Raw genomic sequence first — 21003 nt, 5'->3', positions numbered from 1 at the left:
AATTATATATACATTGTTTTCACAAGCAATTCTCCAAACGAAAATGGTAGAAAAAGAATGATTAAAAAAATAAGGAAAACGTACACCAGACGGACGAAATTATGTCTCCCTTTTCTTTCCTTGTATATAAGCAGGCTACGAGTTGGATACGTCGTACTACGAAAGATGAAATGAGACGAAAAAAACAACAACATACGTGACGGAAAGAAATCTGCAATGCATAGGTATAATGACATTTTCTTAATGGGAAACCACAACTCAGCTTCATTTTTCAAATGCAATCCTGATCAACATGCGTGTTGATATACTGGGACAGTGCACTGCAAGCGTGAACGTGTACATTTGTCTACAGATATATGCTCATTTCTTACTTCAAGTAAATAGTCTGCGCGCCCTCAAACGCATCTCCCTTCTCTAGCTTCTGCCATGAGCTCACCGCGCCAGCCTCCGCGCAGACCATGTTCTTCCAGCCGTCCTTGGGCTCGAAATCGCCCATACCAGCGGCCTTGTCGATCCACGGGTTCCAGACAACCACGTCGTCGAGGTTGTCGCGCACAATGCTAAACTTGGCCGCACCGCCCTCGCTGATGACGACGGGGTGGCTGGGGCCCTTGGCAGGGGTGTAGACGCGGTCGGTTTCGCCCGAGAAGGCGACTGGGTCGGAGGATTGGGTCTTTGCCTTTGCGGCGTCTACCTTGTCGACATAGGGGGAGTCTTCGAGGCCGGCGATTTGGACGGAGGAGATGTCCTGAACGATTCTCAAGTCAGTATTTTTGTATCCAAACCGCAAAGAGCATATCTGGGCATAATGCGTTACCTTGATTCTGAAATACGTGTGCAGCAGTGTCTGGAACTCGAATGGCACATCGCCCTCGTTCGTAATCACCAGCGCCGTCTTCAGGCTCTCACGGTCAAGCGTGACGCTGTACAGGAGACCAAACTTGTAGGGCCACAGCTGGCGGGCGGCTTCGTCAAGGTTCTCGGATGACAGGCCAAAGTCGAGCTTGACGCTGTTGGAGGATGATTCGCTGGTGGACTTGCCGAGGAACTCCCAGCGGGAGTTGCGGGCGAATCCGTGCTGAGGCAGCTTGGAGGTGGCTTCGTGATCGGGAGCAGTGCCAAAGACCTAGAGGCAGCAATTAGAAACAGAAACACTTTGAAAATGGCTCCCTGCGCTCATAAATCCAACGGGTGAGAGAGAACAAGGAAAGGAATCGCAACTCGTATCCTCAGCTTCGAATTAGGGAGCAACATACCGGGAAGACCAGGGGGATGCCTCCCCGCACAGCCTTTGTTCCGTCCAGCTTTGCACCCTCGCTCAGCCACAGCTTCTCATCGCCAGAGGCGTCCTTCCAGCTCAGCACGGTGGCGCCATACAGAAGAATCTCGATGCTCTCGCCCGAGGGGAGCGATGCGGAAACGCGGGAGTTGCCGTGTGAGATGGTGACCTGAGCTTGCGGCTGCAGGCCAGGAGTGGCCGCCAGAGCCGAGGGTTTGTTGGGGCGGTCGACCATGATGATGCGATTGTGCTTTGCAAGTAGCGATATATTTCAGAGTATCGATCGAGAGTGGTGATGTATGTAGATGGTAAACAGGAGGGCTTCGAAGTGGGCAATTAATTCTAAGCGCAATGAATCAGCACGAGATTTCTCAAGCATTCGAGCAAGAGACAGAAAAGCAACAGCAGTCTTACCCGCTAACACAATCAACTGCACTGTACAAAGACGAGATGGAAAAGATGAGAAATGGAAGAAGCTCGCGGCAAGACGAAGCTGAAAAGGACGAGTGACTGCATCGGCATTAGCTCCATATGGCGGGGTAGCTGTTGCAGCGTTGCAATTACACCCCTCTTCCTCCACTTCGTACTCAGTACTCACCGATGCATATGAAACAACGTTGATGTTGGAGTACAGCTACTTGCCGTCATGGGCACGTTGCGAATCTTGTAAGAGGACAAGCCTCTGTTTTGCAATCAACCTGAAACGCAGTCACAAGAGCCAGCGAAACTCGTCACATTCTCACGATGCAAGCAATTACTGCATAAATACCCTCCTTGTATTTCCTGTCAAAGAGGCGGTATCGGCGACGTGCTGTCGCACCCTATTCTAGCAATGGAGCTGCAACGGATGTCAAATTTTGATTCATACATGCACACAGCCATGAACAGATAGGAAGAGGACAGCAAAAAGATAGGCAGAAAGAATATATAATGAGTTGACATGTCGACTGGATCAAATCTAATCGTCATCGCCTTCCTATCCAATTCGTATATCCTATCTATTGCCCTTAGAAATCATGACACACGGGGTCCTTCGAGGGCAACGCCCATTCTCCTAGCCTTTGCTAGCTATGAAACTGGGTATAACAACTGGGTATATATGAAAGTAACCCCATCAATGTGGAGGGCCTCCAAAGAGAAGGGAAACAAGAAGAAAAGGAAACAAGAAAAGCCAGGCAAGAATATAAACCACTGCAAACGCATGCAATAAAAATGTGCAAGAAGGATTAAATAGTCATCACGCCAAAAGGCGGGATCATGCCCTGTGCGATGCATGCTATTCATCCCCGAGCAGTCTCTTCGTCTATGCCTGTGAACATGCCCTTGTTGGCATCGCTGCCCTCACTCGTGCTGCCGTTGTGGTGCTCTGCATTAGCTTTCTCATTCTCATCAAGCTCATCCACAGCGATAAGAAGCTCTCCATTTTTGCCATATCGCCGAGGCTCGATTCTTGCTTGGTGAACGACGTCGAAGGCCCCGCTGAACCCTTTGACCTTTTGGAAGATGGCATCCATCTCCTCGAGGGAGCGGTAGGCTGTCTCGGGGAAGAAAAAGTAGACGCAAGGAACCATAAAGGCGTTGAGGACGGCAAATACGACATACGTCTTCCACTTGATGTTGGTGAATGAGACGGGGGTGATCATGACAACCTAGTAATAGAATGTTAGCATTGCATAGCAAATTACTTGATTAAAAACGAAACCCATACCAAAAAGTTGAAGATCCAGTTGGACGAAGTGGACAGAGCGTTGGCTGGAGCACGAGTTCGTAGCGGGGTGATCTCAGCTGGGTATAGCCAAGTCATTCCTAGCCATCCAACAGCAAAGAAAGTGTTGAAAACAAATAAGAAGACGATGCCAGCAATCTGGAAAGGCTTTTCATCCGGGCGTGAATTGACGCCGGCAAGAATGGCCATGGTGACAGCTTGACCAACAGCACCAAAGAGCATGAGCTTTCGGCGTCCAACTCGCTCGACGAGGAAGACAGCGGGCCAAGAAGCGATGAAGTACTCGGTACCGTTGAGAGCCGCAAGAAGGCGAGACATGAAGGGGGACATGCCGAGGTCAGAGTAGATCTTGGCAGCATAGTAGGTGATGAGATTGATACCAGAAATCTGCTGGAACATCTGGTTGACATAGGCGATGATTGTACGGTGGAGAGTGCGGTTGTGGTCGGCATGGAACAGCTCGCCATAAGTGCCCTTGCTCATCTCCATGGCAGTTTCCTTGATGGCTTGGAATTCGTTGTCTACATGCTTGTCTCCAATGTCAACGTCTGAAACGGCAGCGATAACTTCTCTGGCCTCATCTTCGCGACCCTTGAGAATGAGCCATCGAGGCGACTCAGGCAGGCCGAGGACAAAACAAAGAATGAAGATGCAGAAGACAATCTGGAAAGCCAAGGGGAATCGCCAAGCAACCGAGCCAGGGGCAAAGGATAAGCCAAGATCGATCCAATAAGAAATCATGATGCCGCCCGTGATGAGGGCACCTTCAATCATGACGAGTTTCCCTCGTTTGTGGGCGGAACACGTCTCAGACTGCCACATGGGTACCGTTGATGTGTTGCCGCCATTGCCAAGACCTGTTATGATACGACCGATGATGAAGTGTTCCAGAGTAAAAGCAGAAGCCTGCAAGATGGCGCCAACAATCATGATGGAAGTACCGAGAAAGATCATTTTCCGACGGCCGAGGTGGTTGCCGATGAAGATGGTGATGATGGCGCCAATGAAGCATCCCAGATTGTAAGATGCTACAGCAATACCCTGGTAAGTAGATCGCCTGGATGCATCAGAGGGATCCGTAGCAAGATCTGGATTGATGTCGGGGAACTGGTTAAGGAAGATGGGCAGCGTCAGGATACCTCCCATGACACCCTGATCTGTGAATTGTTAGACAATAACGACAATCGCTTATGAGCCATAGTCTTCCTAGACATACCGTAACCAAACAAGAGAAAGTCGCAGCCAGCAATGGTGCCAATGGCCCAGTTGAGGGCTTGGCCTCTGAGGCCAAAGTATTTCCCCATGACGGTAGCTTTAATCTCCAGAGAGCGCGATCTCTTGGTTCAGCTGATGTTGCTGCTCTGATGAGCTCTTCCCTTGTTTCTTCTTTGAGAGTGCTCTTTTGTCCTTGCGAAGAGAGAAGAAATAAAGGAAGGAAGCAGATGAGGATCCTGGGCTCAGTGAGACAAGATCAGCACCTTCGAGGAGGGAGCTGCAAGGCCCTTTTAAGTCGCATCGCGCACACATGCTGAATGACAAACCGGGTCACTGACATGGGAGTACAAGTACGAGCCTCGAGCAAGATGGATGGCCCCATCCACAGAAAAAAACTGGGGGCGCCGAGTCTCTCTGGGACCTCCCATGGCCGTTCCCGGGAAGTGAGAAGATGAAGTGAGTGCTGTAGGCATTCCGTATTAGTCGTCTCGATGGAGCAATTGAGCAAGCCGGCCGAGTGGCGCTTGCGCTCCCCATGGGCGTGTTTTGCACTAGGATTTAGTTCATGTCATTAGCTGGCCGCCTTGTCGAGTGAGAGGCGCCAACGTGCGAGGAGTGATGGAATTGCAGGCCAATGGCGTGGAGAAGAAGACGAGGCGGCGATCTTTGTCCAGGCAGGTGAAATGCATTTTGTGCATGGCAATATCAGTCCACCGCCTTGCACGTGCGAGAGATGCCAGATGACGCTGCTTCAGTCGCGCCTGCTCTGGCGTGTGTATTACCACTTGCACACCTAATTTATGAGGCAGTCATTTCATATATCATTTCTACAACATTTTCCTTACCATCTACATGATCATACGGCGTCGAGAAAAAAATAAGACAAGAAAAACTTGCACTTGTGCTCTATCCTCTCCAAGTATTCGCACCGAAGATGGCGTAACTACTGCCTTCGTTCGTTTTAGCCCCTGCTCGCTAGCAGTTCTAGTGTTGCAATAGGCTGGACAAATCCACTTAAAGTTCCCCGTCCATACCTCTCATCCTTTGCACTGAGTCGTATAATTCAATGCTAATTGCATTTCTACTAGTAGTAGCTGCCGTTCATCCTGTACAAGCCAAATCGTCTATTGCTGGTCTGTGATACTCAAATCTACGAGCATGACAGAATTGATTCCACCATGGCAGATTCCTGCCCGTCAAAGCCAACCGGCCAACCCCCCATGGAATAAAAGCCGCTGCTGGGAATAAAAACTGGTGATGGCACACATACTGTACACACACAGCGGTTTCTGGAGAAGCGTGGGGAAATAGCGACGTCATCCGCCGAATCAGATTCAAGCTTAATAGTTCAGATGGTGGATCTCGGTGGGAATCAAAGGGGTCTTGGCAGGCGATTTCTGACAAAGGGACAACGCAAAAAGAGGACAAAACCGCATCACAACATGCAGAGTCAAGGATCGGCATCGGCCACCTCTTCATTCATGTGAGGTACCGAAAAGTCTGGCTCCAATACGGAAGCCAGTTTCAGCGTCGAGGGCGCAACTGTCGCCGGTGGCGTGTACCAGCTGGGAAACCCGACTTCCTGTCTTGGGCTTAAACTTCGCCGCCCCTTGCTAGAACATGTCTTTCAAATCTTTCCGGTCGGTAAGCCTAGCTCGCTGACTTGGTGTGTACGGGAGGTCGGGGCGGATCGGTCAGCAGAGAAGAGGAGGAGGAGAAATGCAGCATCGGAAGAAGCTACAAAGACTCAGGCACATCTGGCTTCTAGGCGCTAGCTGATCGGTGCATGCTAGCGCGCGTAACATCGCCGCCTTCTCCTGGTGGTGCAGGGCGAATCGCTGCATCGGCCAGTCTTCAGACTACAGCGCGGATAACTCAATGCCGGGCAAGTCATTTCACGATATGTCGTGATGAATCAATCTCCAAGTGTGAAGAAAAGGCTTAATCAGATCGCTTTGCACTTTGCGCTGAGATGAGAAACGTGCAAAATCCGGGGGAGGGTCCATCGCTCCAGTCTCGAATCATTCTCCCCGCGTCCCAATTTTTGTTGTCTTATCTCGCGTGCTCCCCAGGAAAAGTCGTCCCCAGATTTCCCCAGACAGCCACCACTGAATCTATCCCCCTTCCCTTATTTTCAGTCTTCTGGATATCCCCAAAGAAGTGATCCGAGGCACACGAGCAGTATGAAAAAACCTGGGGTAAACGAAGTCAAGTCTCCCTTCAGCGCATCGGGCGCAAAAGGGTCCAGACTGTTCTACGCAGGAAACATCATGCATGCTACTCCAGGTTTTGCAATCTCACGATGGTGTCAGCCTTGGAGGAGTAGCTGACGGATAGCTTCTGCGTCGGGAGCTCCGTATTCCCTGATACGGCATGGGCATAAGTTGAACTCCGTAGTGCCCATCGTCGGCTTTCTCTCACATGGAATACCTACACCCGAAGGCCCACATCGACTCCGTTACATGAAGCAAGCCGGCAAGGCGTCGAGATGCCCACAAAAAAACAGCTATTCCTTTTTGACGTCACTTGCCGCGATGAAATGGAGCCTAAATGGGCTCATCCAGGATTTCTGAGAACAGAAGCAAGCGTTTATTGAGTGTGTGCCCTTGCATCAATTGCCGTTCAGCTTGGAATGCTTGTATTGATTGCATGGTCTATGCATCTACATCTCCATAGCGGCCTCCCATTGCCCTTGAATGGATGAAGATCAACAAGGCTTGTATGAATAGAAAGCAAGCAAGGGAATCTAGCATTTAGGATCGGAGATCATCGCCTTCTTTACACCACAGGCGACTTTTTTCCTCTTTCTGAAGCTGCAGCCCAGCCAGATAACCAACCAGGTAGCAGTTTTACATACGATCAAGCATGCGACTCCGTATAGCTGCAGTATGGAGTTCCTATCCTTTCAGCCTTCAGCCAGTCATTTCTCACTGCGCCAGGCAGCCACCCACTTTGTTTCTTTTGCGAAAAACTATCACAGTCCTAAACCCCCATGTTTAGAAAAAAAAAAAATTATGGATCTACCGGCATAAGCGCCTTTCCTGCGTGCGTGTGCCTCGGGACTTGGCTGCTTGACATCGGTGAGCTGCCGCCGGACTGCCTATTTAGGTTATCCGAAGGAACGACACCCAAGCAGCCAAGGAACTGCGGGATGCGGTTCCTGTCCGCAGCCCGTTTCGATTCGGCCGAGCTGACTCAGTTTTTTCTTTTCTTTCTATTCTCGTCATGGTGATGATGTTGGCCGATACTGCTTTACAACTTGGCCTCGTGAAACTTGTCTGAAGGGGAGATTTGATAGGATGTGGGTGGCGTTGAGGAAAGAAATGAAATCCAGGGTGGCGTTCAATTTACTTGAGTTAATGGAAATGTTTACTCAATGAGAAATAATCAAAAATAGCATCAGGGGCAGCAGATCGTGTGAATATTCAGGCCGATATATTTCCTTGCGGCCGTTTCCAATATCTACCTCCATGCAAGCAGATTATCCACTTCCATAGAACAAAAATTCTAGCATCTAATAGGTATCCATACACCCCGTGCCATACAGCCAAAAAATCAGCCGATGCCTAATAACAAGGAACGTAGTAAAAGACACAGTTTTTATCAAATGACAGCAACAAAGCCAAAGAAAAAAAAAAAAAAAAAAAAAAAACATCCCAGACGCCGTGTGATGCAGCATTATGCTTGCCGTAAGATTTTTCCTCCTCCTCATGCTGCCTCCTCATGTCTAATTGCTGTCCCTTCCTCGTCTCTCTGCTTCGAATAATTCTCGCTTCAAATCCATCAACATGTCTTCCATTTTATATACTTCGCTTCGGGGCAGTGCTACATCGCGTAGATGCGCCAAGCTGGTTTGTAGCGTTTCCATAATCGCCAGGATCTTGGCTTGCGGCTCACTCTCTGCCGTGTCTGCTGCCGTAGCGTTCCCATCCGTGTGTTTCGTTGGTTGACGAGGTCCATCTTCAGTGACAGGCACCTCCTCTTCTGTACTCTTGTTTGATTTCTGGCTCTCAACCACTGCTTGAGATTCATTCACCAGCTGCGACATCACCTCATCGTCCGTTTCTTCGCTTCGCGCTTTCTTATTTCGCTTGCTTGATCGTTTTTGTGAGCGTGGAGTCTTATCCTCTCGCTGGCGCTGCTCGGTTTGTCTTCGTGCGCTTCCCCTGGTCTCTACACCCACCGAAGGAGTTTCGGGAGTTTCCTTTTCGCTCGCCACTATTGTCTCTCTCTCTTTTGTCGCTTCTATATTCTCTGACCTTTGCTCCGACTTTTGCTTCTTTGAACGGCTGTTGCTTTGGCGGGATCCGCCTCGCTTTCTCTTTCTTTTGCTCCCTCCTTCGCCATTGCCAAGAGATTCCAAAGGAGCAAGCGGAATGGCGGCCGAGGGGGAGCGCTTAGCTGCCCCGCGGGTCATTGGAGGCGATGCTGCTCGAGTTTCTGCTGACTGCGCGCTGGGTCGTTCGTCAGAACTGTCTTCAGAGCTTGTTTCTTTCTGTAGGCCAGCGCGGTCACCCGACTCAAGTTCCTCTACAAGTTTCATCATTCGAGTTTCATCTCCCTCGCTGAGCGCGAACGACGTATCATTGGCCTGTACTAACGACGGCTTTTCAGGACTACTCCTAGCATCAACAAACTCGTCGTCGACCGATCTTGGACTATCTTCCACACGGACAGCCTCACGAACTAGCCGTTTCTTGGTCGGAGTTTCAAGAAGTTGCGGTGGGGGGTCTGGTGAAGATGATATATTTCGATCCGATAAGTCCGTCAAGTCTGAGGAGGAATTGTCTTGTTCTCCGAGGCTAGAAGGAATAACATCTCTCAGGCCGGCATTGGCATTCTTAGCTCTGGTGTCTGCTTTCCTAGTAGACCTCTTTGTCGGCTTCTCTCCAGGCAATTGAACATCCGATAATGCTTCTTGGTCACTGGGATCTGGCGACCCTGGAGGCGATGAGAATTCCCAGCTGTCCAATGAGCCGCCAGCCATAGAGCGAGACTTAATCTCTGATAGGAGCGGGTATGGCCGTGGAATGGGGGGTGAGGACGGAGGATCGTTATCATCCATATTTAGGAGTTGGCCACGCCTTGGGGTTGGTGTTGAGCTGATTAGATTATCGTAAGACGTGGTGTGGCGTGGGGTTGTTTCTCCCGCCTGCTTGTCATTAGAAGCCACCGTTTCATCTGGTATGGGTGAGCTCTCCTTGGCAGGACCTGGAGAGCTTGTCCGCATGTCTGAGTAGACTGCTTCTGTCTCACGCTGCCTTTCTCGAACTTCTTTCTGTCTTTCCGTAAGGTGTTGCGAACCATCTTCAGGTATCGGAGACGATGAGGCAACAAGAGTAAACTGGATCTGAGAATTGTCGTGACGAAGTCGAGGAGTGCTGGTTCGCTTCGTCGGCTTTGTACGGCTCGGTTCAGGGGTTTCTTCCATGCGACGCTTTCGAGTTGACATCCGTGTGGGCATTTTCGAAGTGGCAGTGGACTCGGCCTGGTGAGATGAATTTGAAGAGAGCACAACGAGATTTGTTTCGTCTGGTAGTCCCTTTAGTGAAGAAGCCTGAGCTCCGAACGCGCCACCAAGTTTTCCAAATGCTTTAGTTTCCGCGGATTGTTTTTTTGATCCAGCATTCGAGGCCACCGATTTCAGACTGTCTGAGCAGTCTAGCTTCTCTTCATCCTTAGCTACCACATTCCACAGCTCAATTGCCTTGTCAACAATAGTAGGAAGTTTGCTTTTGAATGCAGACTTCAGAAGTGGTTCTATCTCGTCGAATTCGTCTTTTGTCAGATGTTTGCGGCCAGCGAGTTCCTTTGATATTCCATCCCATGTATGAATGAGCTATAAAAAGTTAGTCAGTATGAATATTATAAGTCACGGCATTTGAGTCAACCTTACAGTTTTTGAGAGAAGTGACTCTTCATCATGTTCATAGCATGATTTGTCATCCTCAATCCACATACATAGGCCAGCTTCGACTTTTGTAAAGGCTTTAACACCTGACTGAGGGAAACATCTCACTAAGAAGCTCTTGATGCTCTCAAGAAAGGGTACAATATCATTCTCTAAATCGAAAATGGAAGAGTTGCCGTAGAAACTTTCTAAAGCTTGATTCCCAAGCTTGTAGAGGTTGTCAAACGGATCAGACGAGCCTACTCGGGCGGCCACCACAGAAGCTCCCCATAGACGCTGCCGAGCAGTATTTAGAGCAGTTTTATCTCGCGGCAGCTTGGCTGCATCGAAAAGTGAGCGTATTGCCTTAAGAGAGATTGAAGACGGCTTCTCCACGCTGCTGTCAAGACAGTCTAGCAGCACTTTTGCCAGGGGCTCGATAACAGCGAGTGCTCGCCCCGCATCACCCAGTTGCTGAACCACATTTTCAGAGAGCCGTTCGAATAACGTGAACCACTTATCAAGAGGAAGCCGAGGGTGTCCGAAGAGGCCGCGTTCAAGTAAGGAAGTGATGTCTCGATATTTCGGTCCTAGCATTTTACCGCCCCCTATCAAACTGGATGTAGCTTCGCTATCCTCGAGTGAAAAAGAGAAATATTGTGCAGCTAATACCCAAGGCCCATAGGGGGATGGCGACGCTCTAGGTAATAGCTGAAGAAGCTCATTCGATAGCTCTAAGCGAGCTTTGATCGCTTTACCAAGAAAGAATGGTTCAAAAACGGATAGAAAGAAGTCGGACAGGACTTCATCGTCAGCAATACTCTGTGGGACGGAAGCTAGCAAGCAAAAAAGGTGTTGCAGTGGAGTTCGGACGGTTCCTAGAGAGCTTGGTCGACCCAGGCTCTGAGATGGTGTTGCAATAGGCTCAAAGGTATTGCCAATCGTCATGGCAAGCTTCTTTTCAGTAAAGGGAAGCATACCCTGGGCTTTGACAAGGACTTCGATAAAATGTTTGACGCTAGATAGAAATGCCGGGCCATGTGAGTTATCAGCTTCCGGTACTCCAGCCAACCACATCTTAGACAGCAGTCCAAGTGCATGAGCGAAGAATTTGGCAGTATCTTCTGAGACTTTGATATCCTTCGCCGAAGCTGCCGCAATTGAGCCGACCAGCGCATGCCATAGGCGGAATACCAAAGAGTCCTTATTCGCCAAGTCAAGGAACCTTTTCTCTAGAAGGGGACCAACCGTTTGGAAAACCTTATCACAGTTCTTCCTCACCCACTTTGAGTCCAGGGGCGGAAGTTCATCAGGTTTTGCGGGGCTTGTCTCCATGATGCGATCCTGTCTCCAGATACGAGGTGTGGCGACGTCCACAAGACTTGTCAAGATGCGACCAGCTTGCAGGAGACAATCGCCCGGAATTTCAGGCTTATCATCCAGGCTGATGAGTTGTGACAACACAGGCTGGACAGCAACATCCCATATTGAGTCGGGAGGGAACTTGACATTGCCTGGGGCAAACGCGTAGTAATATAGGTTGCATACACCACCAATGACTATCCTTTGGAGCTTCACAGTTTCTTCTAACTGCTTAGGATTTGCACGTCTCCGAAGTTGACTTAGCAGAGGCTGGCAGAGGGTCCCAAGGTTCTTTGGGGTAGCTTTGCTATCAGCCAAAGTAAGGTAGATGTACCTATTCCAAGCAAAGTTTGCCTCTTGTTTCGTGAGAAAATCTGTTGTGTTGAAAGCAGATTGGACAAGAGTCAGCCAGGGACCGTAGTATTGCCATCTCTCCAAAGGACATCGCATGTAAAGAATAATGGCGCTCCATATCTGCGGTACAGCTGAAGCGCTTGGCCTGTCTTTGAGCATTTCCTGTAACCTTTGGATATAGAATTCGATATACGCTTGGTCTTCGTTCGTTGTTTGGAATATTTCGCTGGCTTTCCGCATCAACTGCTTCTCAGATCGCAGGGCAAACCCAGCTTCAGTGGCGAGGCTAATGGCCTGGACTCGAATATCCTTGACGGAGCTAAGCATATCTGCAAGTAGGTTCTTGAGCCAGTTTGAGTGGGTAACCATATGCAAGCTTGACTGCTTGACCAAACGCCTGTATATATGTATTCTGCTCATGACGATGCTCTTGCCCGTGAGATGGTCTTCTATTTGATACATTGCAGTGACCAGTCGTCCCACTCGGTCAGACGTCATGACTTTGGCGGAAAAGTTTTGGAACGCAACGACTTGCATCAAATGTCGAGCAACATCCTTGGGAGTGTTGGTGTCTTCGAACGCGCGGATAGAGTGGTCGATAACAAAGACTCCGAAATCTGAGGTGAGGGTCGAGGCGATGGCGGGGAAATGGAGAAACGTGGCGAGCAGCGTCAGAGCATGGTTGATTAGTGAAGAATCGGGTGCTCCAGTGCTGCTTTTGGACGTCATATCGCGCTGGATAAACTGCATGAACAGGCTCATCTTGTCTTGTAAGGCAACTCGATCGGGAAGGTTATTGGAAGCCTTGAGGGCTCTTGAAAGCATCATATAGGCATCGAGTTTTGAATCTCGATCAGAGCCGGCCAGCTGCTTGATTGTTGAGTCCAACATTTCGATTATGTTAGGCTGGCCTGAGGTCGCATCAAAATCTCTACTAGACGATAGAGCGAGACGGTTCGGAGAAGATGAAGGTTTGAGAATGCCTTTGATAGGTCTCGAAGCCGGCGAGGGGACCGAGAGAGGTGAGGATTTGTGAGTCTTGTCGATTGATCGATAGTCAACTGGGTCCTTGTAATCGGTATGTGCGGACCATACGACTTTCTTCCTCGTCCTACTTGACATCAATTTTGAGTCGGGCGCATCGGTCGAGGTCGGTGTGTTCGCAGTCGGCGGAGTCTGGAGGCTGTCCTGAGGATCAGATGAAGGAGCGCGGCTCAATATGGACTTGACCAACCCGTCGCCTTCTTTGCCTGTTTCTCGCGGTGGCGTCGGGGGCCGCGGTAGAAGCGTCTCGAGATTGGATGCTGGAGCCGGGGCTACTGAAGATGCCATGGCTGCTGCGATGCAGCGTCGGCGATCTAGAGAGCAGTGAATCGGCCAAGGGAGGATCGTCCACTAGACATTGGGATCTCGCAGGGTCCGTTCGAAATAGGTTGAAACTCGAGAAACAGAGAAAAAGAGTCACCGCCAAGGCCACCTAAACTTGCATCGCAGCCGTACGGTTGTGGCAGCGGGATAGCGCCTCTCGACCTCTGAGCTGCAAACCTCAAGTTGAAGCTGGGGAGAGGTACGGAGTGACACGGCCCATGAATTTTACCGAGAAATCAATTAAGCAAGACGCGATCACGCTCGGTGCACGCTTCAACACGCGTTTTAGTGGCTGCCCCCACTAGAAGATAGCGGCGGAAGGTACCTGAGGGCCTGACACGGGGTACAAGGCATTTGGTGTTCACATGTAGGCTGTCTTGGGTACCGGCAGCCCAATTAGGGGCTTGCAATCCGGAGCAACTTGCATACTCCAGCAGTCGCTTATCGCCCATCTCAGCTGCCACGGAACCAATCGCTGGTTAGTCGCCACAGCAGCGCCCGAGGCAGTACCGAAAGCAGCAAAAAGGGCGCTGAGCTGTTCGGTTTGTGCTGTGTACCTACGGCACAAGGCAGACAGATTACACTGTTGACGACGTTTGAAGCAACACTGAGCCTCCGAGTCAATACCTAACACGACCCCTGGCTCTCGGGCGAAATTAAATCAGAATACCTTAGAAACTGACCGAAAATATACGGGCCTTTCTCCGTCTTATTAATCTCTTTTTTGGTGCGCTACGCCCGGCTCTCATGACTTTGGCCAACAATCGTCAGACCTTCTTCGTCGCCTTTTCTTCGTTCTCAACACCTCTTCCTTTCTCTAGTCTTTCACCCTCAAATTACTGATGGCGTCTTGCTGGTTCTAATATTCGTGAGTTGCGCAGCTACATGTCGGCGGCCAATCAGAAACACGCCCGTTTATGCTATAGCCAGCAGCCGTCACATCACTTGACCCTTGGACTGCCTTTTTGGGTCTCGGATATTCGTGGGCCTTTTTACGCGCAGTCCGGCTCAGCACGACTATTTCCTCGAGCATTTAATCAGCTTAATCTTCATCATGTCCGGTGTCCAGTTGGGCACGGCAACGGGCCCTGGTGAGTCTATTCAGCCGTCGCGAAAGGCTTATGGCTGCATATGGCCTCGCTAACTCTACACAGCTAAGCTTAAGGCAGTGACTGAACTGGTCAATAAGCTTACAGAAGATCTCGATAAAGCCTCGCTTCTCCCCAAAGGTATGTCGAGGCCGGTATCTTATGTGGCTTAGCGAGAGCCGGTTTTAACTGTTTCTTAGACCGAGATGAGGCATTGGAGGAACTCAAGATCTACGGACGAGATGCCCGGAATGCAGATCCTATTTTCACCAAGGAGGTTAGTAGCTACCAGTATAAAATCCTTTTCGCGATGAAGTCTAGGCTGACGTTTTCAAGGGTATCTCTATGCTCTTACGGCATGGCTTCCAAAGCTCGTCTAGTGATACGTCTCGAGCTGCCTTGAGAGTTCTGGCCAATTCCATGCTGCTAAAGGCCGAAACACGGCGGATGCTTGTAGACCAGGGATTCGCTACGCAAGCCTGTGACGGACTAAAGACCGATAATTGGGATAACGAGTTTCTCCATTCCCGCGTCTTATTGCTTTCCACTTATGGTACTAAAGAGCATCTAAGTAATCTCATTACTGAGCATCATCTTGCCGAGAATATCACGGAAAATCTCAATCGCCATGCTAAGCTGGCCGCCACCAAACCCCAGCAGCCACAGCCTATGGAGGACATGGCGCTCTCCGAAACTCTCAAACTGCTGTTCAACGTCACTCACTTCTGTAAAGACGAGGCTTCTCACTTCAACACTGCCGTTCCACACATCGCTGCGTTATTATGGAAGCAAGATATCCCAAGTTCTAAGCCCCTGGACTCGCCCTTTGGACCATTGGTCAGCGCCTTAATCAACCTTGATATATCTACGGCCACAAACCAAGCTGTTATATACCCAAGCTCCGAACCCAACAAGGTTGCTGCTAGGCTGATATCTCTCCTCGATACCGCAATGGCAACTTATAACGACAATGAACTCGAAACCACGGTCACTCCTCTAGTCAGCGCAATGCTCAAAATTAGTGAGCATGCTCCTAGCTCGGTGCGCGAGTACATTGGCAGCAAAATACTGCCAACTACAGAGGATCGGAAATCAGTCCTCGGCAGAGGCACGACACTCTCTGCAAGATTGCTGAAGAATTCTACCAACGCAATGACACCCGCGTTGCGAGATACAATTGCCCACCTTCTCTTCGAGATATCGGATAAAGATGCATCGAAATTCGTAGAGAACGTTGGATACGGGTTCGCTTCTGGCTTTTTGTTCAAAAATAACGTGCCCGTTCCTGAAAATGCGTCAACGACCTTCAACGCAGACGACTCCACGGGTGCTCAGAGGATGGTGAATCCCATAACTGGACAATTTATGGACCAGGAAAAGGTTTCAGAGCTGCCACCAATGACTGAAGACGAGAAGCTGCGCGAAGCAGAAAGGTTATTTGTGCTCTTTGAACGGTAAGATCCTTTGTATCCCGAATATCACTGGGTAACTGACAGTTGGCTATTAGACTTAAGAAGACCGGCATTATAGACGTCGAAAATCCTGTTGTGCAAGCAATGCAAGAAGGGAGATTCCGTGAACTCGATGACGACGAAGTTGAGGAGCTTGACTGAGTGCACCCCTACTGGAAGGATTATATATATATATACCTGAACACCCTCTGCCTAAGCGTCTTTTAGGGTATAGCGTTTGAAGTTTCATAACGTTTAGAGAGAGTCTTAGCGAGTGGCAGAGTTCTTGTATACTTAGATGAACAGACGTTGGCTCTGTGTGGATTTGGTAGAATAGAAGTAATTGCCCACTGACAATTTGTATCGCGAGTCTTTCCCTGCGAGCCTGGCATCAAAGATATAAAAACTTCGAGCATGCATCCATAGGTTGAACTGGGCATTGACCTCAAGAAATTGATTAGGTACTCAGCAAATATCATGAATTAAGTTTGTTGGCATTTTTGAGTCCATATTTGCCTCAGGAGAAGAGCACAGGCTGAAAGGGAGAGGTTGCAATGCGCCCACGTGGCGATACATAGACCGCACGTGAGATAACATTCCTCCTGAACAAACAAACAGCCTCCAAAAACAAATAATCTTCTACGCTTGGATATTTCCTTCTTTGCCTTTTCAACTGAACCTGGTCGCATAAAAAAAGGATTCGTTCTGTGAAGCTGATATTCCCACGAGGCAATTGATCAGCAGCCATGCCTCGGCTGAATAACGAAGAAGCCATGCCTGAGTAAAGAGCTCGAAAATTCTATCCAGTGAATCTAAAGCTAACTCCCGATAAGTTTTCTCAGCGACATTGATACTGATCAGCGAGCCTCATCGCCGTACCTTATGCACTCGCCAGTACTCTCACCAACAATTCCATCATCGACCTATCGGTTCGCGTCGCTGATCAACTCTCCATTCTCGCCAATCTACAGTGCAGTTGGAGCTCTGGCACCTTCACCCATGGAGCGCGGTGATGCCCTGGAAGATGACACAGAACGTCCACTGCAGCCCAAAAAGGCGAGAAAAGTGTCAACAGTGTCTGCCGAACCTAGAACCTCGACCAGACTCCGCCTAGCTACTCTTCAGAAGAAAGATCCTAAACCTGTTTCCCGGAAGCCGTCTTCTTCCGCAAAGCGCGAGCTCCGGCCCCAAAGAAAAGTTGAGCAGAAAGGCGCAGTTGGAAAACGTGGTCGGCCAGCAAAGACGGCGACAACACCACGGAAAAAGAGGGTCGCTAGGGGAGATGAGTCTACTCAAGGTACTAAGGTCGGACGCAAAGAGTGGGAAGTTGAGCAAATAGTCGACTCCAGGATTGATGCAGAAACGATGCAGCACTGGTTCAAGGTCAAATGGAAGGGATACCCGAGCAAGGATAATACGTGGGAGCCAAAGAAAAACCTAGCCAACTGCAAGACTCTGCTTGAGAAGTACGAGAAAAAGGGGAAGAAATGAATATGAGAGTATATGCGGAGTGAATCGGCTCTAACTTGAGGCTAGGTCTTGGGCGGTAGATAAATATTTGTACATGGGCATATAGGAGCCCTCATTTCCAGCTTTTCGATTCAGGGTAGGAGTTGATCTAGGCTATGGGAAGAAAACCAAAGAGGATTATAATTCGTCAGTTAGCAGACGAAACTGTCAAAATGATGGTCTCAGCAGGTATTGGCAAGGGTCTAGATACCAGCTGCGAAAAGAAACTTGCCAATTTTATGGCCAAAACAAATAAAATCCCATACAATGAATAATACAACAGTATGCTCATCAACGCTCGTCAACAGGAAGCAAATGAAACATGCCAATGGTCGTTTCGCTATTTTGGGAGAACAGCTCCATTGACAAGTTGAATTAGCCAGGCGGTCTTTCAACCAATTAGCTTGCGGCCTTAGCTCAGCTGGGAGAGCGTCAGACTGAAGCCTCAACTTCAAGTCACTTGATATCTGAAGGTCGTGTGTTCGATCCACACAGGCCGCATTGCATTTATTTTTGGAATTTTCTTTGAAAGAGTGAAATAGCAACGTGAGGTGAATTGTCTTTTTTTTCTTCTGGGGTTTCTTAATCTCAAGCTTCAAGACATCATGATGTGTGTAGTAGGGTTTGCAGCAACAAGCGAATTGAATATAGCAGTGAAGAGCACTCCGCGCATCATTTTTTATATACAAGAGTGTATCTGGATCATTCATTCGCTGCGTCAAGCAGTCAGTCTATTACTTCCAACGTCGTATCTATCCATCTATATCGCTAAATCGCAGACGCTTGTCTAATGGTTTACAAAAGCGAACCGGGTATCCAGCACACCACCACCACACATACATATGATACATCCTCTTACAATTGCGGCCTTTGCAGCGCATATCCATGCAAGGCCTCCATAACACCCGGGGTATGAGGGTCCTCTTCTTCGAATAGCCTGGCCAGTTTAAACCCAAGTTTCCCCAAAACATTTTGACTTGCGCCGTTATCAGTTGCCGTAATCGCCGTGATGTGCTCGGGCTGCAAATCGGCCTCGCTGCCTACTATCGTGCTCTTCTCCACCTTGATCTCGACTTCTTCTCGGGGGAGCGCCCAGTATGCTTTCAAAAAGGCAGTCATGAGTTCAGTCGCAAAGCCTTTACCCCAGAACTCGGTTCGAAGCAAGTATCCAATTACAGGCCAGCCAAGCTCGCCGACTCGCATGTGGCTTCCGCCGGTGCCAATCATCTCCCCCCGTCTCTGCCAAGCAGATGGCAAACTCGTAAGCAGATTCGCCCTTGGTTGAGCCTGGGAGCCTATCTTCCAGGCATTTCGCGGTCTCTTCCAAATCCTTGTCTGGCCTGCCCTGGCCCGTCCACTTCATGACTTCTGGCTGTAGACGGAGCAGGTGAAAGTCGTTGACGTCTGTTGCGACGTAAGGTCGGAGGATCAGGCGCTCGCTTCGGATGGGCTCCCGAGCTGACATGGGTGGGTATGCTTTTGGCAAGGTTGTTTTGACTGTGGCCCATTCTAAGGGAGCAGAGGAACCGTTGGTTTGTGCCATTGCGAAGCAAGTTTGTTTGCTGTATCAACGGAAATATGTTCGGATAGGGATTGCGAACTTGGCCAGAGAGCCACGGGAGAACTCAAAAAAGAAGCTTAAGCTTGATGGCACAAGGTTTGGTTCTGCAAAAGAAACAGTAGTTGAGAGTCACTTTAAGTATTGGAAAAAAAAAACATCGGAGTTTAACGATCGAAATCAATCGGCTTGATTGTGGCATGACTCATACCGGAACACCACCGGATTATGACACTTTTATCAGTTTAAATCTGTTTTGTTTGGGCCGCTTATAGGCGATTATTGATTACTAGTAGTAGGAACTTCTTGTCTGCGGCCTCGAATAGGATGGACCAGCCGAAATCTGAATTCGCGGCTCCGCACTCCAGCACGGTGAGCCCGATTTGGATAGACGTGGGAGATGAAAAATTGTAGTGGCGTAGCCTCTAGCTTGGCAGAAAAGGGTCCTGGGAGAAAAAAAAGAATCGAGTATGCGCTAAGAGAAAAAGAGAGAGTCAGATAGAGAAGGTAGTACTAAGCGGTGTTGCGTAGTTTCAGTGTAAAAGTCTTGAATAGGGAAAAACAAGATTGAAGCGCTTGCCCATAGCTGAAGGCGCAGTTTCTTTTGTATTGTCTCTCTTCTAACAGCTAAATTGCCGAATTCGTCTTCTTTTATAGAAAATATGCAGTGTGGCATTAGCTCACATCTCCCTGAAGCGTCGGTGCCTCTCAGCCAATAACACGGAATGTCGCGGTAAAGAAAAACACAGAGACATTCACATTGCTTGAGTCAGAAAAATCTACACCGTGTTCAGAATTTTTTGGTTCATTCAGTGCTCTTTTTTAAACGAGCAAATGCCGTGATATTTCCATGATCCGTTGTAAACACCCGCAGAACCTAGCCCAACCGTCCTCAAAACCAATAACATTCTTAAGCGAAAGTGGAAGGTCGCTTCGCGGTGAACAGCTTCTGGGTGCTGATCTTGGCAACACGGTGAGGGAGAGGGAACTTGAGGTTCTTGGTGACGAGCTGCTTGATGTAGGGGCGCTTGATGTCGGCGGTCTTCTCAACCTCAACGACACGGAGAATCTGATCAGATTGTCAGTAAATAGTAAGCAAATTATAAGCATCGTCTGCGCTCGTGTTTTGCTCAACGTACGTGGATGGACCTGAAACGGGCACGGTGACGGGCAGCCATATCAGAGTACAGGGACTCGACGGCATCGGTTCTGGTCAGCTCACGGTACTCCTTGTACATGTTGTGCGTGCCAGATCGAGAGTCGTATCGCAGCCAGATACCGAAGTTCTTGACCGTCTCGGGGTGCTTCTCGTGGATCTGCAATTTCCCTCTTCGTCAGCCGCTTGTCGTATTTTTATTTTCCTTTGCTTGGGGAAGTCCACATACCGCCTTGATGCTGACGATCTCACCGGTGGCCTTCTTGACCTTCTTGAGACCACGCAAGAAGTACCAGTAACGGGACTTGGCGACAGTCTCGTTAGGGGCGAAGATGGTCATGCGGTACATGGCCGGGGTAGGGTTGGCCTCGGTGGGCAAGTGGCGCCCGATGACCTCGTACTCTGTAAGGCGACCTGAAGGTAGTTTGTTAGTATCCAAGGTCAAGCTTCCTGCGTAGTGAATGCCATTCGAATGCGCGCTGCCGGTGGTCTCGAGTGTGCCAAAGTCGGTGCCGATCGTTCCAGATTTTGATGTCTCGATGCATAATGTTTCAATCAGGAGAATTCTTCTTTTTCGAAAATGGATATTGGATTGAACACGCCAAATCCAGCCTTTCCTCCATTTCAACAACAAGGCTATCGATTCTCAATTGATTGGCTGAATCGAAACGTCTATTCGGAATATCGTGGTTTGCTGAATTCGAGACAAAATTCGACGACTGGTTTTCCTCCCGACAACGCGCATTCTCGAACTGGTGAAGAGCTGAAAAGGAGATTCTTACCCATCTGGAATGATTGTTAGTATATAAAATATCTAATAAAGATGCCTTCCCGACTCACTGTGACGGTGGTCTATGTCCTCGACAAATCGCGAAATTTGAAGATTGTCAAGTTAGAGGTGATGCAGCGATAATTTTTGTGTGCGGGTGAGTGGGGAGGGTTGAGCACCAGATTCGGCGCAGGGCTTTAACCTGGACAGCGATTGGTCAAATGGAAGATGGAAGCCCCACCAACGCTTGATAAGTGTCACGTGTAAAGTCACAGGCG

General features: G+C 49.2%; 8 protein-coding genes and 1 non-coding gene across 11 annotated transcripts; 4 read left to right on the top strand and 5 right to left on the bottom strand.

The window, feature by feature from the left end:
• Window positions 1–367: 367 nt before the first annotated feature.
• On the bottom strand, window positions 368–1514 carry TrAtP1_006054 (uncharacterized protein; the record flags this gene model as incomplete). The annotated part of the gene is made up of 3 exons (XM_014082706.2): window positions 368–748; window positions 818–1126; window positions 1257–1514. The coding sequence occupies 3 exons, from the start codon at window positions 1512–1514 to the stop codon at window positions 368–370; spliced, it is 948 nt and encodes a 315-aa protein (XP_013938181.1).
• Window positions 1515–1630: 116 nt separating this feature from the next.
• On the top strand, window positions 1631–1789 carry TrAtP1_006053 (uncharacterized protein; the record flags this gene model as incomplete). Its single annotated transcript, XM_066112964.1, has 1 exon — window positions 1631–1789. The coding sequence occupies one exon, from the start codon at window positions 1631–1633 to the stop codon at window positions 1787–1789; it is 159 nt and encodes a 52-aa protein (XP_065969050.1).
• Window positions 1790–2216: 427 nt separating this feature from the next.
• On the bottom strand, window positions 2217–4865 carry TrAtP1_006052 (uncharacterized protein). Its single transcript, XM_014082705.2, has 3 exons — window positions 4222–4865; window positions 2988–4162; window positions 2217–2928 (listed from the first exon to the last, which is right to left on the bottom strand). The coding sequence occupies exons 1-3, from the start codon at window positions 4307–4309 to the stop codon at window positions 2560–2562; spliced, it is 1632 nt and encodes a 543-aa protein (XP_013938180.1). The 5' UTR covers window positions 4310–4865; the 3' UTR covers window positions 2217–2559.
• A 2787-nt stretch (window positions 4866–7652) lies between these two features.
• TrAtP1_006051 (uncharacterized protein) lies at window positions 7653–13405 on the bottom strand. Its single transcript, XM_014082704.2, has 2 exons — window positions 10117–13405; window positions 7653–10059 (listed from the first exon to the last, which is right to left on the bottom strand). The coding sequence occupies exons 1-2, from the start codon at window positions 13156–13158 to the stop codon at window positions 7948–7950; spliced, it is 5154 nt and encodes a 1717-aa protein (XP_013938179.1). The 5' UTR covers window positions 13159–13405; the 3' UTR covers window positions 7653–7947.
• Window positions 13406–13584: 179 nt separating this feature from the next.
• TrAtP1_006050 (uncharacterized protein) lies at window positions 13585–16227 on the top strand. Of its 3 annotated transcripts, XM_014082703.2 has the most exons (6): window positions 13585–13921; window positions 14076–14285; window positions 14349–14423; window positions 14483–14559; window positions 14619–15736; window positions 15790–16227. In XM_014082703.2, the coding sequence occupies exons 2-6, from the start codon at window positions 14249–14251 to the stop codon at window positions 15893–15895; spliced, it is 1413 nt and encodes a 470-aa protein (XP_013938178.1). In that variant the 5' UTR covers window positions 13585–13921; window positions 14076–14248; the 3' UTR covers window positions 15896–16227. The 3 variants fall into 3 exon arrangements, with proteins under 3 accessions (XP_013938178.1, XP_065969048.1, XP_065969049.1); XM_066112963.1 differs by having other exon boundaries at window positions 14076–14559; XM_066112962.1 differs by having other exon boundaries at window positions 13585–14285; window positions 14619–16227.
• Window positions 16227–17548, top strand: TrAtP1_006049 (uncharacterized protein). Its single transcript, XM_066112961.1, has 2 exons — window positions 16227–16514; window positions 16567–17548. The coding sequence occupies exons 1-2, from the start codon at window positions 16480–16482 to the stop codon at window positions 17222–17224; spliced, it is 693 nt and encodes a 230-aa protein (XP_065969047.1). The 5' UTR covers window positions 16227–16479; the 3' UTR covers window positions 17225–17548.
• A 100-nt stretch (window positions 17549–17648) lies between these two features.
• On the top strand, window positions 17649–17743 carry TrAtP1_006048. The gene has a single exon. It is a non-coding gene; the product is annotated as a tRNA-Phe (tRNA).
• Window positions 17744–18097: 354 nt separating this feature from the next.
• On the bottom strand, window positions 18098–18469 carry TrAtP1_006047 (uncharacterized protein; the record flags this gene model as incomplete). Its single annotated transcript, XM_014082701.2, has 1 exon — window positions 18098–18469. One exon carries the CDS (start codon window positions 18467–18469, stop codon window positions 18098–18100), a length of 372 nt encoding a protein of 123 aa, XP_013938176.2.
• An 892-nt stretch (window positions 18470–19361) lies between these two features.
• TrAtP1_006046 (uncharacterized protein) lies at window positions 19362–20859 on the bottom strand. Its single transcript, XM_066112960.1, has 5 exons — window positions 20797–20859; window positions 20739–20742; window positions 20186–20370; window positions 19940–20116; window positions 19362–19869 (listed from the first exon to the last, which is right to left on the bottom strand). The coding sequence occupies exons 2-5, from the start codon at window positions 20740–20742 to the stop codon at window positions 19711–19713; spliced, it is 525 nt and encodes a 174-aa protein (XP_065969046.1). The 5' UTR covers window positions 20797–20859; the 3' UTR covers window positions 19362–19710.
• Window positions 20860–21003: the final 144 nt, after the last annotated feature.

The sequence above is a fragment of the Trichoderma atroviride genome, chromosome 3 (genome assembly GCF_020647795.1).
Source record: "Trichoderma atroviride chromosome 3, complete sequence".
In the NCBI taxonomy this organism is placed as follows: domain Eukaryota; kingdom Fungi; phylum Ascomycota; class Sordariomycetes; order Hypocreales; family Hypocreaceae; genus Trichoderma; species Trichoderma atroviride.
The sequence above is the reverse complement of the archived record's forward strand: the minus strand, read 5'-3'. Positions and strand labels throughout refer to the sequence as shown.

Bases quoted from the DNA above. Each gene is read 5' to 3' on its own strand.
- TrAtP1_006050 (XM_014082703.2), top strand. From the start codon at position 14,249: ATGTCCGGTGTCCAGTTGGGCACGGCAACGGGCCCTG. The intron at 14,424-14,482 runs GTATGTCGAGGC...ACTGTTTCTTAG, and splicing joins AGCCTCGCTTCTCCCCAAAG to ACCGAGATGAGGCATTGGAG. The intron at 15,737-15,789 runs GTAAGATCCTTT...GTTGGCTATTAG, and splicing joins TTATTTGTGCTCTTTGAACG to ACTTAAGAAGACCGGCATTA.
- TrAtP1_006052 (XM_014082705.2), bottom strand. From the start codon at position 4,309: ATGGGGAAATACTTTGGCCTCAGAGGCCAAGCCCTCAACTGGGCCATT. The intron at 4,163-4,221 runs GTATGTCTAGGA...AACAATTCACAG, and splicing joins CTTTCTCTTGTTTGGTTACG to ATCAGGGTGTCATGGGAGGT. The intron at 2,929-2,987 runs GTATGGGTTTCG...TTCTATTACTAG, and splicing joins ACTGGATCTTCAACTTTTTG to GTTGTCATGATCACCCCCGT.
- TrAtP1_006049 (XM_066112961.1), top strand. From the start codon at position 16,480: ATGCCTCGGCTGAATAACGAAGAAGCCATGCCTGA. The intron at 16,515-16,566 runs GTAAAGAGCTCG...ACTCCCGATAAG, and splicing joins AACGAAGAAGCCATGCCTGA to TTTTCTCAGCGACATTGATA.
- TrAtP1_006046 (XM_066112960.1), bottom strand. The intron at 20,117-20,185 runs GTATGTGGACTT...GGGAAATTGCAG, and splicing joins AGATCGTCAGCATCAAGGCG to ATCCACGAGAAGCACCCCGA. The intron at 19,870-19,939 runs GTACGTTGAGCA...CAATCTGATCAG, and splicing joins CCCGTTTCAGGTCCATCCAC to ATTCTCCGTGTCGTTGAGGT.
- TrAtP1_006051 (XM_014082704.2), bottom strand. From the start codon at position 13,158: ATGGCATCTTCAGTAGCCCCGGCTCCAGCATCCAATCTCGAGACGCTT. The intron at 10,060-10,116 runs GTAAGGTTGACT...AACTTTTTATAG, and splicing joins AGTCACTTCTCTCAAAAACT to CTCATTCATACATGGGATGG.